This window comes from Podarcis bocagei, assembly GCF_964188305.1.
Source record: "Podarcis bocagei genome assembly, chromosome: 13".
Lineage (NCBI taxonomy): Eukaryota > Metazoa > Chordata > Lepidosauria > Squamata > Lacertidae > Podarcis > Podarcis bocagei.
The window spans coordinates 27,452,442-27,468,984 of record NC_138138.1 but is presented as its reverse complement, the minus strand read 5'-3'; the positions used below and the strand labels follow the sequence as shown (position 1 = coordinate 27,468,984).

Sequence of the window (16,543 nt, the reverse complement as noted above, 5' to 3'; positions counted from 1 at the left end):
ATAGTTTAGGAGGAGGGAGAAAAATTAGATTCTCAGAAGGTTGGCTTCTGTTCACAAGGCACTTGCTCAGCTTTCGAACTCGGTTAGTTTATTACATTTGGATAGGAGATGTTTTTGAAAAGTTTGGATTGCTTTATATTACACTATGGGTAACAAGGAGTTTTGGGGTTGGGACCGCTTATGAGTTAAGTCAGCTTTTAATTAAAAATTAGCATTCTGTGATAACAATCATCTAGATTTTAATGTGTGAACAAAAGCAAATTGAAGATGCATAATGTACCTCATTACTCCTTCCCCAAATCTGCAGCTTCTAATGGTGGCTGAATTGGGAGCTTGTGACAGCAGGCATTCCCTGTACAGTGGTACCTCAGGTTACATACGCTTCAGGTTACATACGCTTCAGGTTACAGACTCCGCTAACCCAGAAATAGTGCTTCAGGTGAAGAACTTTGCTTCAGGATGAGAACAGAAATCGGGCTCCGGCGGCGTGGCAGCAGCAGGAGGCCCCATTAGCTAAAGTGGTGCTTCAGGTTAAGAACAGTTTCAGGTTAAGTACGGACCTCTGGAACGAATTAAGTACTTAACCTGAGGTACCACTGTATTACTGAGCTCTTTCTTCTTCTCCCTGTTTCCACATAGCATCTACAATTCAGCTGCAAACTGAATTGCCTTCACATCTTATCCCTCTTACTTTCCTTTCTGGAGGTCAAGGGCAAGGATGCATTCCCACCTCAAAATCCCAGGAATTGTAGTTTACCCCTCGAAGCTACAACTCCCAACAAAATTCCCTTAACAAAATTCCCAGGATTTTTGAGGGGGGAGAGAATGTGCTTTAAATATATGGTGTGTGCTCAGCCATAGTATTGCTGGACTTAACACTAGAGAGTTCAATTCCCTGTTCTGCTGTGAAGCTCACTAGGTGGGTTAGGTTTTTTTGTTTTGTTTTGTTTTACTGAGCATGACAAACATGGGTTGGCATGGGCTGCAGTGTTAGAAACTGAGATATGAGAGCATGGAGCTAGATGGCACCTTAAACCTAGGTTTTGGGCGCAACAATGGAATGTCTAAGCACGCTTTTTAATAGCGAGAATACAAGGCTGAAAATGAATGAACTGCAGCTAAAATACTATATTCATTTTTCACATGGTCTAGTCCTTCCCATCCTCCTAATATTCTTAAGAGGGTTTCTACTCCAGTCTTCACAGAGTACAGTCATACCTTGGTTCTCAAACGCCTTGGTACTCCAATGTTTTGGCTCCCAAACACCGCAAACCCGGAAATGAGTGTTCCGGTTTGTGAACATCTTTTGGAAGCCAAACATCCGACACGGCTTCTGCGGCCTTAGTTGTCGAACGGACTTCCGGAACGGATTAAGTTTGACAACCAAGGTATGACTGTAGCTGGAAGTGGGGAGGCAGAAAAAGGTCTTCCTTTCCTTCAACTCTGCAGTTTTGATCTGAAATCTTAGGCACAGTAGTGTGCCCAGAGCTCATAAATGAAATTCTCTATTGCAACATGCGCCTAGAACAATGGGAGTTCCAGACGCTGGTGGGCTTGATTAATCCGAGTTTCTGGTGGTGGTTTGGCTTCTCTCTTTTGACCTCCTGCTGCAGAGTCATGCCGGCTCTGGGGTGAGCGTGCTCCAAAGGACGAGGCAAAGGAGAGCATGGGAATCTCGTGTCAAGAAGGGGCTAGCTATGTCTCTACATCTACATATGTGTGTGCGTATGTGTTTGTGTGCATGGTGAACCTTCTTCCCAACCTGCTTATCACTTCTGCTGCTCTCAGATAACATAAAGTGAGACCACTTGTACTGCTCTCCTCGCCTCCTGACTTCTTTAAGAGGTGTGGGATGATGGAACTGGAGCTGTATGAAGCGAGAGGGTAAAGCTTGTGTGTGGCGCTTGGGAAAGCTTTTTTAGGGAAGTGGGCTACAGATTTGGATAAAATGCTATAAGGCTGTGGCAGGTGAAGGGCCACGCAAGGTTGTCCCTTCCCCTGATGAATCCACGGTTCTGTTTTGTTTTAAATCTCCTCTCCCCTTCTTTCTTCTCTGCAGGTGGCCGGATGGGAAACGTAAAAGAAAAAGCAGCCAATGTTCGGTGAAAAGCAGTATGTCAGGTAAGCCACCCTTTTCAGGCTGTTTAAATTTGTAGAATCGTAGCTATTTGTCCGGCTCCCACCAGCACCTCGCTTGCATCCGTGATCGCTCTGCTTAACCAAGAATAATCAGGAACAAAGTGGGCCTCAGCGAGCGGAGACCAGGCCTTCCACAGCCACAGGCTTGCGAAGCCAAATGCCTCCCAAATGACTCGAGCAAGTGAGCCAAGCCACATACTTCAGAGCCAGGGAATACGCAGATATGTATTTGAGGCAGTTTGAGCTGACAGATTAGTCTCTTTCTGGCACTGCTGCCTCCAATCAAACTACTATTTAAGCCTTGATGCTACAACAATCTATCCCTCAAGATTCCTCAGAAATATTTTTAGTGGTATGTGACTTTTAGTTCCACACGATGGTTTCTCTCTATATAGTTGTGGCAAAACCTTCTCTTGATGCCCCAGAAAAAAATACATATTAGAGGGGAAAGGAGAAATGCAGGCGGGAGGGGTGGGGAGACTTCATTGATGCAACCAAGCAATGCCCCGAGACTCCAGAATATAAATAACAGGATATCCTCCCGAAATTTATCCAACTCTGTCCTTGAACCCATTGAAGTCCTTTTGATGTTTTCCACTGGCCCAGAGAAGGAGGTCACGGGGCAGCTCAGGATATCGGTTCTCAAACGGCAGAGTCTGCAGCCGGAAGATAAACCACTAAAGGGCTGGGGGGTGCAAGAGGTGAGGCCACAATGGGTCATGGGGCAAAGGCGCAGTGATGTGCGGGTTTGTGAATGAGAGTACTCAGCCGGATATTTGCTTCTTAGGATAAAATGCTCCCCATTGGTCTGCCACCCGCTCAAGTCAGCCACCCTCTCCCCACACAGATACACATTCCAAATCAAATCATTTTGATTCCCATCTCCCATTAAAACCTTCAGTTCTTCAAAGTTCTCACTTTAATAATACCTGAGGTTTCTCCCCCGAAAAACAGCAGTAGTGGTCGTATTGCTATTATTATTGCTACTGTTGCTATTATAATTATTATTATTACTGCCACATTTATGAATCGCTTCCCATTAGGTATTCCGAAGCTGCATACAATATAATTTAAGAGGCTTATTAAGTGGTTACATGAATAAAAACAATTGCACATATAAGAACCATTTTAAATAAATAAAACCTTTTCTCATATTTTGTTTTTTATGTTGTAGACTGCCCTGTAGTCCCTTGATGAAGGGCGGTATATAAATTTAATAAGAGCAATAACAATTTTATATGTAGAGCGCGCACATGCATGCACACACACACACACAGCAACAATAGCACATGTGTAAAATCAGTTCACATCCCATGCAGATCTCCATTTAGAAGACATGCAGTAGCTCATTTTACAACGAAAGGAGCAAGATGCTTCGAGGGAGGGAGGGAGAGAGATACTAGGTTTGAGATTTTACGTAGCAGGTCCAAGGGGGAAACCCTGGAGAGGAGGGGACTTAGGCAGCTGTGGAAAGGCAGAGGCCTTCAGTCTCCCCAAATGCTTCATAGGGGCAAGACCTACCAAAGAAGAGTCATTGTGCTCATTAGGCCTGACACATCCTGTGCAGATCCAGCTTTTCTAACCGCTTGCTGTGTGTGATTCCCGGCTAGTTCGCTGCTATCATTGTGGAAGTGTCCTAGTTCAGTGCCAGAGCACACCCACTGGCTGCCAAAGATTCACCAGGTTCAGCTTCTGTGATCTCCAAGGAAGGCTGGGATTGACTCCTGCCTGAACCCTTGAAAAGCTACTACCAGTCAGGGTGGACCCTGTGGTTTGGATCCTATGTTCAGCTTCCCCATGTCCCTATTCTGTCCTCTCCCGTTTTGAATAGGTCTCTTCCAATGGAAGCTTCACTGTTTGCAGTATGTCCGGCATTACTATTTTCTTTTTGCTGTTTGTGGGTTGGGTGGTTGGTATTGTGCTGGTCCTCCCGGCCTGGTCTAAAGGGCAAAGACATCCCTTTCCTTAGAAGAGTCATTGCAAGGGGCTGGGTCCATGCCTTCTGTTCCAAGGGAAGGCGATACCTTTGTGACCCATGAAGGACACAGGAACTCATGGTAAAATAAAAATCCTCCTTCTCAAATCAAATACACAATGTAATGTGTGTTGTGGGTGGCAGTCACATATGGCATGCAGTGTGCCATTTGCATGGGCCATGCATACTAGTGTATCTTCTGTGGCACACATTAGATCGTAACATGCCTGTGGGAAGTCCATTAATATGCCACGCTAAAGAGGATTCCCTGTTCGGTGGCTGTGTAAATGGGATACCTTTTCACAGTCCGTTTTTCGTCTCATGGAAGCCGATTTTTCAGTCTCAGACGTGGAAATGTGAATCGGTCTAACATGGCTGCAAATTGTGTGGTCTCTTGGGGAGGGGGGAAAGCGTCACAGCAGAACTCGGCGCTTTCTTTTCCTACCCAGATGCTAGCTGTCTTGCTGGCAAAGGAGAGGGGAGGGCTTCTCGTCTTCCCTCCCCCTCCCCCCCCGCACCAAAAGCCATCATGCTTTCATGTTGCTAACAGCTGTATTCCAGATGAGTTTAAGACCTTGTCTTTCTTCTCTCACATCCTCATCCCATTGCCTCCATCTGGAAAATCACACAGGGTTTGAGGGACCTTCTGGCTCCTAAACTACAAGGGCCAATTTGCGGCATGATACTTCCCCAGCAGGGATCTATACTGGTGTAGGGAAACCATGTGTAAATTTGTCATGTGTGCACAAAAGTGCACAACTATGTGTGCCTGTACGGAAAACGTCGCGTCAGAATTGGCCCTCGGCCAACTCTTATCCTGTTTATCTTTTGAGAGAAAGCTCCAAACTCCACTCACCAAACACAGTCACTGGTGTTTCTCACAGTGAACCCGTGGCACATCCGTAACATGCATGTGTCGTTTAAACACTGAAATACATACATCAGAACCCACAAGCATGTGCAATGGGAGGTTTTAAAGATGTGAAAAATTACATCTTTCATGTTTGCTCCCAGATGCTCTTGGCACTCACACACACATCATATAATTCTTTATAAATTCTATAAATCGGCCATAAATTCTATAAATCGGAAAAGGCCAACGAAACAGAAGGGCCAAGTTGAACGTGAGCATTTGTTGGCAGGAAAAGGGAATGTGCAGGCAAGAGGCTTTGGGGAGGGGTAAGGGATTGTGGGCCAAGCAGGCCGAGAAGGTGGCCTGAATTTTGCATGTTTCATTTATTTATTTATTTGGAGCTCTCGCTCCTTCCATCCAGTCTCGGATGCTGCAGATATCTAAGCAACATGCCACTGCTTTAAGGCAGCTGAGACCCAGGCTTTATCCCCCTCCACACAGGCATACCAATACCGCAAGGGGGGCATGTCCCCTTTTCCGTCATGGCTGGGTCATCCTAGGGTCACGTGGAGGTGACCCTTGCCACAACCCTAGACAATAGGACATTGTGAGGGCAGGGGGTGAACGAGAGAACACAGCTCCTTTTCCCGGAAGGGGGCAGAGGGGGCACCTTCATTATCAGGGCTGATGAGGCCCTGGAGGGTAAGCAAGGTTACGTGAGTTGGGGGTGGTGGTGGCAGGAGATAATTGGAAGGGGGGGTCACAGGCTGCTTCCTTCCCCTTCAACAACCCCCCACAAGCCCAGAGATAAAGAGCCTTTTTGTGGACGGACATGGCTGTTGTGTTTTCTGCATGAAAGCCGCCCTCGTTAGCCTTTCAGAAAGACTAACGAAGCCTGGAAGTGGGGGGAGCAGACAAGGACAGGCCTTGCCATTGCCCCCTCCCTCCTGGAATGTGGGGTCAGAGGGGATCTTGAGAGCCATTCAGGCCTTGGGGTGCCTGTGCTGTGAGGGGTGGACAGCAAAGGAGGCTGCAGTCTCCATGTTTTGCCAGCGAAGCAAAGCCGAGTCAGATATGAGGCAGCTTAGAAATTAAAGTTGGGGGAAATACTTGTATCCTGCCATTTTGCCCCCCCCCCCAAGGTCATATGTGGGGTTGTCCCACTTTATACTCATAACAACCAAGTCAAAGCAAATGGCCCAAGTTTTGCCCAGTGAACTTGCTGTGGCTGCAGGTAGATTTGAAACCAGGTTGACCTGGTACAAGTTAGCATTCATAAAGAGAAGAGTAGCTCTGAGCATATACTCAGATTTCCAGAATGCCCTTTCCAGAAGACCTAGTCAGAAAGGGTTTGGGAGGAAGTTGTAAGGGTTTCAGGAATGATCCCTGACTGCTGAGACATGAAACAGGGCTCACCAGCAAAGTATCTCTGTCCTTCCTTGCTCCATATATGCTCCACATATACAGTCACTAGCTTTCTCAGTCTCTAGCTCTGTCCCTGCTCTCTGATCCTCATTCACTCCGCCTGTGCTTCCCTCCCTCTTAACAGTGGTCTAACTGGGAGGTCACTACAGCATGGATCACTGAAGGCCAGGCTGACCCAGGCCCAGGAATGGCTGCAGCTGGTGAACCAGCCTAAACTGGGCATAAACTCCCCTTGCCTAAGTGGCTCCAATGACAAGTTGGAATCCAGGAGTGATCCCAGACTATGAACCTGTTCCTTCAGGGGGAAAGCCGTGCCTCCCAGGATAGGCCATACACCTAATTCCCAGACACAGAAGCCATCTGCCCACAGCATCTCCATCTTTAATAGCCCCCACCCAGCCCTTCACCACTTCCAGAAACCAGTCCAGCACCTTCACACTTCACAGATAGAATGGAGAGAGAGACAGAGAGAGAGAGACACCTTCCAGACAACAATACAGCGGTACCTTTGTTCTCAAACTTAATCTGTTATGGAAGTCCGTTCCAAAACCAAAGTGTTCCAAAACCAAGGCGTGCTTTCCCATAGAAAGTAATGCAAAATGGATTAATCCATTCCAGACTTTTAAAACAACCCCTAAAACAGCAATTTTACATGAATTTACTATCTAACAAGACTATCGATCCATAAAATGAAAGCAATAAACAATCTACTGCAGTCACACAATCAATCAATCAATCAGTAGCTGAACTGGGTTCCACACAGCCACAGCCACAAAAATGCAAAATAGTTAGCAAAAACAGACAGACCTCAGTGTAACACTCAAAACAGAAGTGTGGCACTCAAAATGGAGCATGTTTTACTTCTGAAAAAAGTTCGCAAACCGGAACACTTACTTCTGGGTTTGCAAGTGTTTGGGTTCCAAGTTGTTTTGAGTACCAAGGCGTTTGAGAACCAAAGTACCACTGTAATGTGGTAGCATGGGGGAAGCTTTACAGGACCATTAATAAAGCAGAATAAATTTGCCACTAAATCAGTGCTACTGTACCAAAACCACGTTGCAGAATACACCGGCAGCACAACACCCATCTGGAAGGGCTCGTAGTGTGTTAACCTTGTGGTTTTGTGCAGCTTGGTTGTGTTGATTGTGTTTCTAAAAGGGAGGCGACTTTGAGAGCTGTGAGTAAAGTGTGTTGTTTTTAAAGATATAAAATTGTGATATGGCCCCTTTGCGTTTCAGAGATGATATGGGTCTAGCCAACAGGTAATGATGACCAGTGAAAGAGAGTAAGGGTGGGCAGGCCCATTGAAGTCTGGTGTGTCCCAGATCTGTATTCCCCCTTCCAGCCCTGACCTCTCCACTCTTGTTTTCTCCTCCAGGGTACATCCCTAGCTACTTGGACAAAGATGAGCAGTGCGTTGTATGTGGAGACAAAGCCACGGGGTACCACTACCGATGTATTACCTGTGAAGGCTGCAAGGTAATGGAAACGTGGGAAGGCCATCTCACCCAGAGCGGCTCACTAGAGGGGGATTCTCTCCTTTGACTTGGTGCCCCTGCATGCCCCCAGGCAGCTGCCAAGGACGGCACTGCCCAGGGCTTGGGTTTTGTGGGTGCTGCGACTGGTGGGAAGCATTTTGGTCCTTTTTGCAGCAGGGGCCAGAGGAAGGCTGTGGGTGAGCCTGGTGCTAAGTGAGGCAGGGGAAGGGTGTGGAAGGTTTGAGCCAAATGTGTGAGCAGCAGTCGCTCAGGATTTCTGGACCAAGGTTCACTGAGATGTATAGAAGGATAAACTAGATAGTGGAAAAGGAATTGATATGTCTAGGCAAACTGCAGTGTGGAATGGATAAAGCCAGATTTTGACAGTGATGGGAGCTAGACAAATTAATATTTTCTGTGGTCTCTGGTTACATTTCTTAATTTGTTGACTCTTCTTCTGTTCCACATTTACCTTACTGATTTGTCAGCCTCCTCCACTGCCATCACCCTTCCCCAGTATTATTTTCAGTGCTTCTGTCGTGCTCTTTCTCCAAGGGACTTGGAGTGGGGCATGTGTGGGGTTTCCCAGCTTTATCCTCACTAGGTTAGGCTGGCAGGTAATGATTTTTGCCCTGTGCATTTCATAGATGTGTAGGTGTTTGAACCCGCATCTCCTAGGTCTAGGGCCAACTACCTAGCTGCCACCACCCCACAGTAATAACCATATGTCACTAGCATGCTTGAGGCTGCATAGGACACAGTCATGATAAACGTTTCTGCCCAAAGTGTCTGCTAGTCAGTACAGTCGTACCTTCAATCCCGAACGCTTTGTAAGTCAAATGTTTTGGCTCCCGAATGCTGCAAACCCGGAAGTGTGTGTTCTTTGGAACCCGAATGTCTGGTGCGGCTTCCAATTGGCTGCAGGAGCTTCCTGCGGCCAATCGGAACCCATGCCTTGGTTTCTGAATGTTTTGGAAGTCGAACGGACTTCTGGAACGGATTCCATTCAACTTCTGAAGTACAACTGTATTAGGTGGACAAAATCAGAAGATTTGGAAGTAGAGAGTATGGATTCACAAAATAAGTGGGGATGGGGTAGAGTAGAATTAAAAGGCCCTTGAGGACAGGTGAGATTTGCCTGAGGAATGGATCAGGAAGGACTTTACTGGATGAGAGGATCTTGACAGAACAGAGAGGGTTGTTGCTGCAGGCAGATTAATCAAAGGCAGGGAGATGGGAGAATGAGCCCAAGGGGCCTGGTTAAGAACAACCCAGCAGTTTTGGGAAAATTCAAATGGCACCCCACATCCCATAAATGCAACTCACCATGGCATCCTTTTGCGCAAGCCTCATTGCGATGGGCAAGAATGTTGCCATTTATTTTGATTTTTGTACAGCAGAACTTTCTAGTGCATTGTGTGCCTCGAGGGTCAGATCCTGTGTAAAGCCAGTATGGTGTAGTGATTAGCGTGCTGTGCTAGGTCTGTGAAGACACTGGCTCAATGTCTCCCCCTCCTCCCAATCCACAGTGCCCAATGGGTGACATTGGATCAGTCATACCCTCTCAGCCTGATCCACCTCACCATTGGTTGGTGAGAAGACAACATATATGTCTATGTAGGGGAGAGTCATGCTTGCTAGCTTGAGCTCTTTGGAAGAAAGCCAGGTTACGAATGTAGCTTAATTTAATGAAATACGTGCACGTCTCGCTCAGCTGCCCTTGATGGTGTCTAAAACCTATGAACTGAGGTGGCCGCTTTGCTGTATGTGCCTTGTGGGAGTGTCAACTCCAGTTGGCAAAAGAACTTGTGAGAAAAGGAGCAGCATATGGAGGAAGGAAACAGCAAAGAGAGAGGGAAAATAGAATCCACGCTGAGAAATTGAAGGAGGTTGTGCCAAAAAGAGAGAGCGGGGAGAGTACTGTTTCTTCTGTAGTATTGACTTCCAGACATTACTTTTGAGTACTGATCTTGAGATTTCCCGGCACAACATGTGGTTTTCCCAGGCGAGAGATTTGTTTTATTGCAGTGTATTAAAGTCAGTTTTGTGGTGCTGATTATGACTTAGTTAGGCACTGGGTACTGTTTGCAAAGAGGCACCCCTCATTCCAATGCCCCCCTCCTCTCATGTTCTTGGCACATGGTGAGCCTTCCTGGGTGATCTAAGGTCACTGGGCACTGGGGGCGGGGTCTTAAAAGGGCACTAGTGGCAGGGTAGAAGATTCTGGGGTTAATATAACAGCATGGCTGGATAACCAGTCATGCTGAGCCCCTAATGAGGGAGGACACGTTTTAGGACCAAACTTAAGTAAGTGTGTATTTACCAAATGAATAAATCACGCCCACTTGCCTATATGTAATAATGATAACAACAACAACAACAACAACAACAACAACAACAACAACAACAACAACAATTCTATTATTTGTACCCCGCCCATCTGTCTGGGTTTCCCAGTGTGCAAATGAGTGTGCATTGGAGGGGCGGGGTTAAAACCTCCCCCTCAACTCGGCTGCTTTAAATCCTTTCTCCCCAGCTCACTTCCACTATTGAACCCAGGCAGACAGGAAATAGCTTGGAAACAGTTGAGTGCAATAGTTTCCAATTGGTGGAACGTGACCAACAAACTGCTGTGCCCTGACCTAAAGTGGGTCTCTTGCCAGAAGCATTCCCCCTGCCCCCCCCCGCCCCGCACACACATTCTTCTTTGAGAGAGAGAGGAGAGAAAGAGAGGACAACAAAACTAAATAAAAAGAGAAAAGGAAAGGCAGGCATGTGCAGTAAAAGCAGGCAGAGACAACTCAAGACCTCTCTGTTCCTGAAGCGGAACATTCAAACGACAGAGATTTGAGCTGCCCCTGATTCTTACCCCAGAATCTACTGACTACTGCAGATTGCCAGCCCTGGGTGCAGGGCTTTGAAAGAAGTTGAAAAACTAGTGGCAGCTTTGAGTCGTCGTTAAAGGTTGTACAGTGGTACCTCGGGTTACATATGCTTCAGGTTACAGACTCTGCTAACCCAGAAATAGTACCTCAGGTTAAGAACTTTGCTTCAGGATGAGAACAGAAATCGTGCTCCGGTGGCGCGGCGGCAGCAGGAGGCCCCATTAGCTAAAGTGGTGCTTCAGGTTAAGAACGGACCTCCAGAACGAATTAAGTACTTAACCTGAGGTACCACTGTATAGATAGAGAGCTAGCAGATCCAACCCATGAGGCACAACACTGGGAGAGCCAGTGTGGTGTAGTGGTTAAGAGCGGTAGTCTCATAATCTGGGGAACCGGGTTCGCGTCTCCGCTCCTCCACATGCAGCTGCTGGGTGACCTTGGGCCAGTCACACTTTTCTGAAGTCTCTCAGCCCCACTCACCTCACAGAGTGTTTGCTGTGGGGGAGGAAGGGAAAGGAGAATGTTAGCCGCTTTGAGACTCCTGAAGGGGAGTGAAAGGCGGGATATCAAATCCAAACTCTTCTTCTTCTTCTTCTGAGATGTTCTCCATCATACACCTAGACAGAAATGAATGGGAGCTGTAGGAGAGCACAATAGGGGGTGGAAAACATCCTTGTCAATTGTGCCCCATGTTGATGACTGGGAGGCCTTTGGGGCAGCCCCAGACTTGTAGCTTAGAACCACAGAAGAAGAACATGGGAGCGCACCACCTCAACTTCTGCAATAGAAAATCATCCATTTGCCTGATGGACTTGTATTTCTAAGATGCAAGCCCTAATACGCTTGGCAATTATTATTACCAATTGTTATTGGTGGTTAGAACGGGCAGGAGTCCCGTTGGCAGTGCCAATAGGGCTGTACCCCATTGGTTAGAAAACAGGAGCCGAGTGGGTGGCATGGAAAACAGAAGGCGCTCCTTCCTTCTCAGGACTGCCTGGTTCTGATCCCGCTCTTCCCCTCTGCAGGGCTTTTTCCGGCGGACCATCCAGAAGAATCTGCACCCGACATACTCCTGCAAGTACGATGCCTCCTGCGTCATCGACAAGATCACCCGCAACCAGTGCCAGCTTTGCCGATTCAAGAAGTGCATTGCCGTTGGCATGGCCATGGACTGTAAGGGCGTTGCGCCCGCTATGGAGGGATGCAAGGGTTGGGGAAGACGAGGGAGGGAGCGGTTGCAACCGGGGATCCCATCACGGAAATAAATGTAGCCAAGGATGTGGGGGCAGGGAGGGGGCATGCTGCTTGTTCCAACATAGAGTTGTGTGGGACCATCTATTAATCCCAATGTAATTGGGGCCATTGTTGCGGCATGAGAACCCCATGGGCCGGAGTAAGCGGCCTCAGAATTCTGTAGGCTGTCACAGGAGCCGGCCAATCAAATGGCTTCTTGTGAGGCCATTCAGCGCATTGGTTAGTGGGCTGCAGGATGCGACGGGCGCCACACAGAGTTCTGATTGGCTGTGTGTGAGGCCCCACTGCCCACTCATGCCTCTCCATTCTTCGCGCCCCCTAGTGGTGCTGGATGACTCCAAGAGGGTAGCCAAGCGGAAGCTGATTGAAGAGAACCGGGAGAGGCGGCGCAAGGAAGAGATGATGAAATCCCTTCAGCACAGGCCGGAGCCAACCACGGAGGAGTGGGAGCTGATCCACATCGCCACGGAAGCGCACCGCAGCACCAACGCCCAAGGCAGCCACTGGAAGCAGAAGCGGAAATTCCTGGTAAATAGTGGAGGCGGGTGCGGCAGGCAGAGCCTTAACCAGGGGTTGCATGTATTTGTCAGAATTGATCTGGTGCAGGATCCCACACAATCTCTTCTTCTTATTCCTTGCTTTCTTTTTGGATTAACATTTCCTGGCTCTTCTTCCCCGGTTTCTGAGCGTCCATATCTTCCCCCCAACCTTTGCGTTCTCGCGCACAGACATTGTGAAAGTCTAGCAGAATAAAGGGTGCCAAATGAGCAGATAACAACAGGTATATCTTGTTTTGCATCAGGGCTGGGTTACGTGTCTGTGTGTGCATGCAAAGTCCACGTAGCTTTGCTTAACACTTTCCTTTACTTTGGGTTTTGTGCTTATTCTACCATGCGTAAGCTAGGTTCTGTAGAGAACAGGAAGTAGCATGGTTACTACCTAGGGAGCTAGCCATGCATACGGGCCGCTTCTCCTGCATGTCTTCCTAATCCTGTGGAAACAAATGCACAATTTTATGCTACGCAAATGGTTTAACACAAGCTGGAAGCACACATCTGGCCCAAGGTATGCTCATATTCTACCCGGCTTGTTATTTGCTACAGTGGCATACTTTGCATATACCGCTAAACCGTGGCTTTGTGCTTCATGAGGAACCCTCCCGCTTTCCCTGCTTTGGTCATGCTGCTGCAATGCTACTGGGACCAAGCCATGGTTTGAGTTCGTATTACATCCGAACCCAGGCTTATGGTTTGTCTCGCTCCAGACAAAGCACAACCTTCGCAAGCCTAGGTTTGGACACAACACTATAACCAAAGTCAAGATGTTCTTGAGAAAACAACAACTTCCATGCAGTCTTCCAGGTTAAAAAATTATTACTATTACTATTATTAGTTATTGCTTGTACCCCCACCCACTCTGAGCGGCTTCCAGCAGAATACAAAGAACACACGCTACATGCTCCTTCATACCTAAAGTAATAATAATAATAAATCCCTGTGCATAGAGATCTAGCATGCCAGGAAGAAGGGTCTTCTAGCCTGGCCTTTTCTTATATGCTTACAAAAATAAATGAATGCTGGATCATTCAACTGTGTGGTTTCCTATTAATAAGACAGAGAAGCAGGTTTCCCTCTTACTACTACTACTACTACTACTACTACTATTATTATTATTATTATTATTATTATTATTATTATTATTATTATTATTTCAACTAGGCCTTATTCACAACTGAATTTTGTTGTCTTGCAGCCACATAGTATCATATAATTTCCCCCTTCCTTTTTAAAAAACCACACTTTGATTAACATTCAATAGGACCACAAGAGCCAGACAGTGGCATTTTTACCATGAAGTACCAGTTCATCACCCCAGATTATTATTTTTGTTTAAAACGCAGTTTTGCAGTGCAATCCTAGGCATGTGTGTTCAGATGTAAGCCCCACTCCTAAGAGGCTGTCTTCTAAGAGAGAGGGTACAGGATTGCAGTAATAAATGTATTTTAAACTTTTCTTTTTACTTTTAAACCTCTTTTAAAATTGTATAATAGCCTGTATTTTTATTTGAGCTAATTTTTTGGAGGCTAGGGTTATTGCCCTTCAGCAGGTCAATGCACACACACACACACACACACACACACACACAAATACGTGTGCAAATATACAGTCATACCTCGGCTCCCAAACGCCTTGGGAGTCGAACGTTTTGGCTCTTGAATGATTGAAAACCGGAAGTGAGTGTTCTGGTTTTTTAACGTTCTCTTGGAAGCCAAATGTCCAACGGGGCTTCTGCGGCTTCCAGTTGGCTGCAGGAGCTTCCTGCAGCCAATCAGAAGCCACGCTTTGGAAGTCGGACATTTCAGAAGTAGAACGGACTTCTGGAACGGATTCTGTTCGACTTCCGAGGTATGACTGTATATCTATAGTATAAAACCATACACGGTGGTGCACACTCCAGCCAAATTTCCAATAAGCAGTTTTGAAGCCCCTTCTATTTCAGAAGGATATATGTAGGCATGTGCTAAACCCTCTAATTGAAATTGATTGGATTTAAAACTGCTTAACATTGGTGGTGCCCACTCTGAACGAAACGTATCGGTTTCCTTTTCCAGACTGCCGTATGCGTTAAATCTGATCCTTTTTTTTTAATGTGGTGAGATTGTTACCCATGCTTAGACTTAGCACTGGTAGTAAGCTCAGAAGTCAAAACATATGGCAATAAAATCCAAGATCTCAATAGTTTTAATTAAATAAAGGTTTCTCCTCCTCCCACAGCTTTAGCAAATGATTCAGGCCCTAAAGAGGGACCTTTGAAGGGTTAAAGTGATTGAGCAAAGGGACACAGCTGTGACCTCTCAGCTCCCTCCAAGGGCAGATGGGCCGGAAACCCCCCAACCCAGCCCCCTCCCTTCCCCCTTGCCTTACACGAGTAGGGATTGCTGGCGTGGGGTGCCCTCTTCTGGCCACAGTCAGCTAGTGCCAGGGCAGGTCAGGACATAGAGGTCAAGGGAAGTGGGGCTTGAGGGGAGGGGGAGAAAGGAAATCAGAGGCCAGCAGGCAGGGTGGCTCTTGGAGAAACATTTCTCTCTCATAGTCCTCCTTCTTCCCACCACCAAACACACACAAGGGTAGAGGAGGGTAGAGGGAAGTCAGGGAATTGGAAAAATCCCATACAGTATTTTGGTACTGAATTGAATGTGCAAACATTATGCAAAATGATACAGTTGTTTAAATTTTTATTTTTTATTTCTTAATGTTTATTGTTATAAGATGCTTGTTATAATGAAAACCAATAAAAATATTGACACCCACCCACCCACCCCCACACTCCTAAGCTTTGCAATGACAGACAAACACATTCCTAAATTAAGCTACAGTTTTGAAATTCAGGCTGGGCAATGGTCTGAAAGCAACACAGGTGCAGTTTTAGGCATTCTTTTAAGGAACAGGGGAAACAAACTGCAAACCTGGTTTTAAGTTCTGCAAAGGAAGAACAGGAGAGAAGTGTGGTGGGTTCCAATGCACAATTTTTACTGGTTTTAAAAAAACACACACCATAAAAGCTTCCCCAGCTCCCACATGGGTGGGTCACAGGCTCTAGCATGCCCTTAATGAGGATTAATGTCCTGCATTAAAAACAGAAGGGGTGCCTTGCTCCAGAAAGGGGGTGCCCACAGGGCCCTCAGCAGGGGCAGCAGAACTTCAGGTGTCCTAGAGGATAATTGGAGGAATCCTTCAAGGGGAAGACACCTGCAGGCCCTTGTGACAACGGGCGCTTCAGGTGCAGGAGCAATTCTGTCTCCTCCCTGACTGCATTCTCCCCCCCCCTCGCTCCACATAAGTAAGTTTACTTGCTTGGACTAGGGTAAATCAGGAAAATATTCATGGGGACAGAACACAATTTGTCTTTGTCCAGCGTAGACCACTTGAGGAGGAAACAGTTCCTCTCTGTCCCCCCATATCCCGGCAGAGAGACAACAGATTGCAAAGCAGGAGAAGCCAAAATGAATTTTAACAATGCCAGAAAGTAGTTTGAGATTGCCTTAAACTAGAAATTGATCAACCTTTCGCAACTTCCTTTCCCGTAAAAATTAATGAAAACAAAGCCATATTATAATTCACAGTACTTTTGAATTCACATTTCACAAAACACACAGCTTGTATGCGTTTTGCTGCAAAATAATCATTTCTGGGTGCGTTTTGGTACTTCTTTTGAGCCAAAAACTGCATCGCAAAATCTAGGGAAGCATGGAAACCTTAAAAATCGCTGCATTCTGATCCTCCTCCTCATCCTGGAAGTGCGAATCATTTAAAAATGAGGGCTGGATGAAATCCTGGAGCTTCCCTACCTTCAACACATGGGGCTGTGGCTTGCTCCAGATCTTGTCAGCACTGTTGACAGAGCCCCAACGTGAAATGTGCACTGACTCAGTGAGAGACATCAAGGTTATTCACTTTGAAAATGAAGCAGCAACGTGGTGGGAAACTGGGTTTTGGTGTGAGATACAGCAGTGAGCTTTTTCGTGTTGATGGAC

General features: G+C 46.7%; 1 protein-coding gene across 2 annotated transcripts in view; it reads left to right on the top strand.

The window, feature by feature from the left end:
* Nucleotides 1–16,543, top strand: part of THRA (thyroid hormone receptor alpha) — a 123,901-nt gene that overhangs the window by 90,501 nt on the left and 16,857 nt on the right. For both annotated transcript variants that reach the window (XR_014001799.1, XM_081168707.1), the window contains exons 3-6: nucleotides 2,060–2,121; nucleotides 7,771–7,871; nucleotides 11,781–11,928; nucleotides 12,332–12,537. Coding sequence is in view for 1 of the 2 variants with exons in the window: in XM_081168707.1 (XP_081024833.1) it covers nucleotides 2,060–2,121; nucleotides 7,771–7,871; nucleotides 11,781–11,928; nucleotides 12,332–12,537 (517 nt within the window). In the remaining variant the exon portion in view is untranslated. The remainder of the gene's footprint in view (nucleotides 1–2,059; nucleotides 2,122–7,770; nucleotides 7,872–11,780; nucleotides 11,929–12,331; nucleotides 12,538–16,543) is intronic.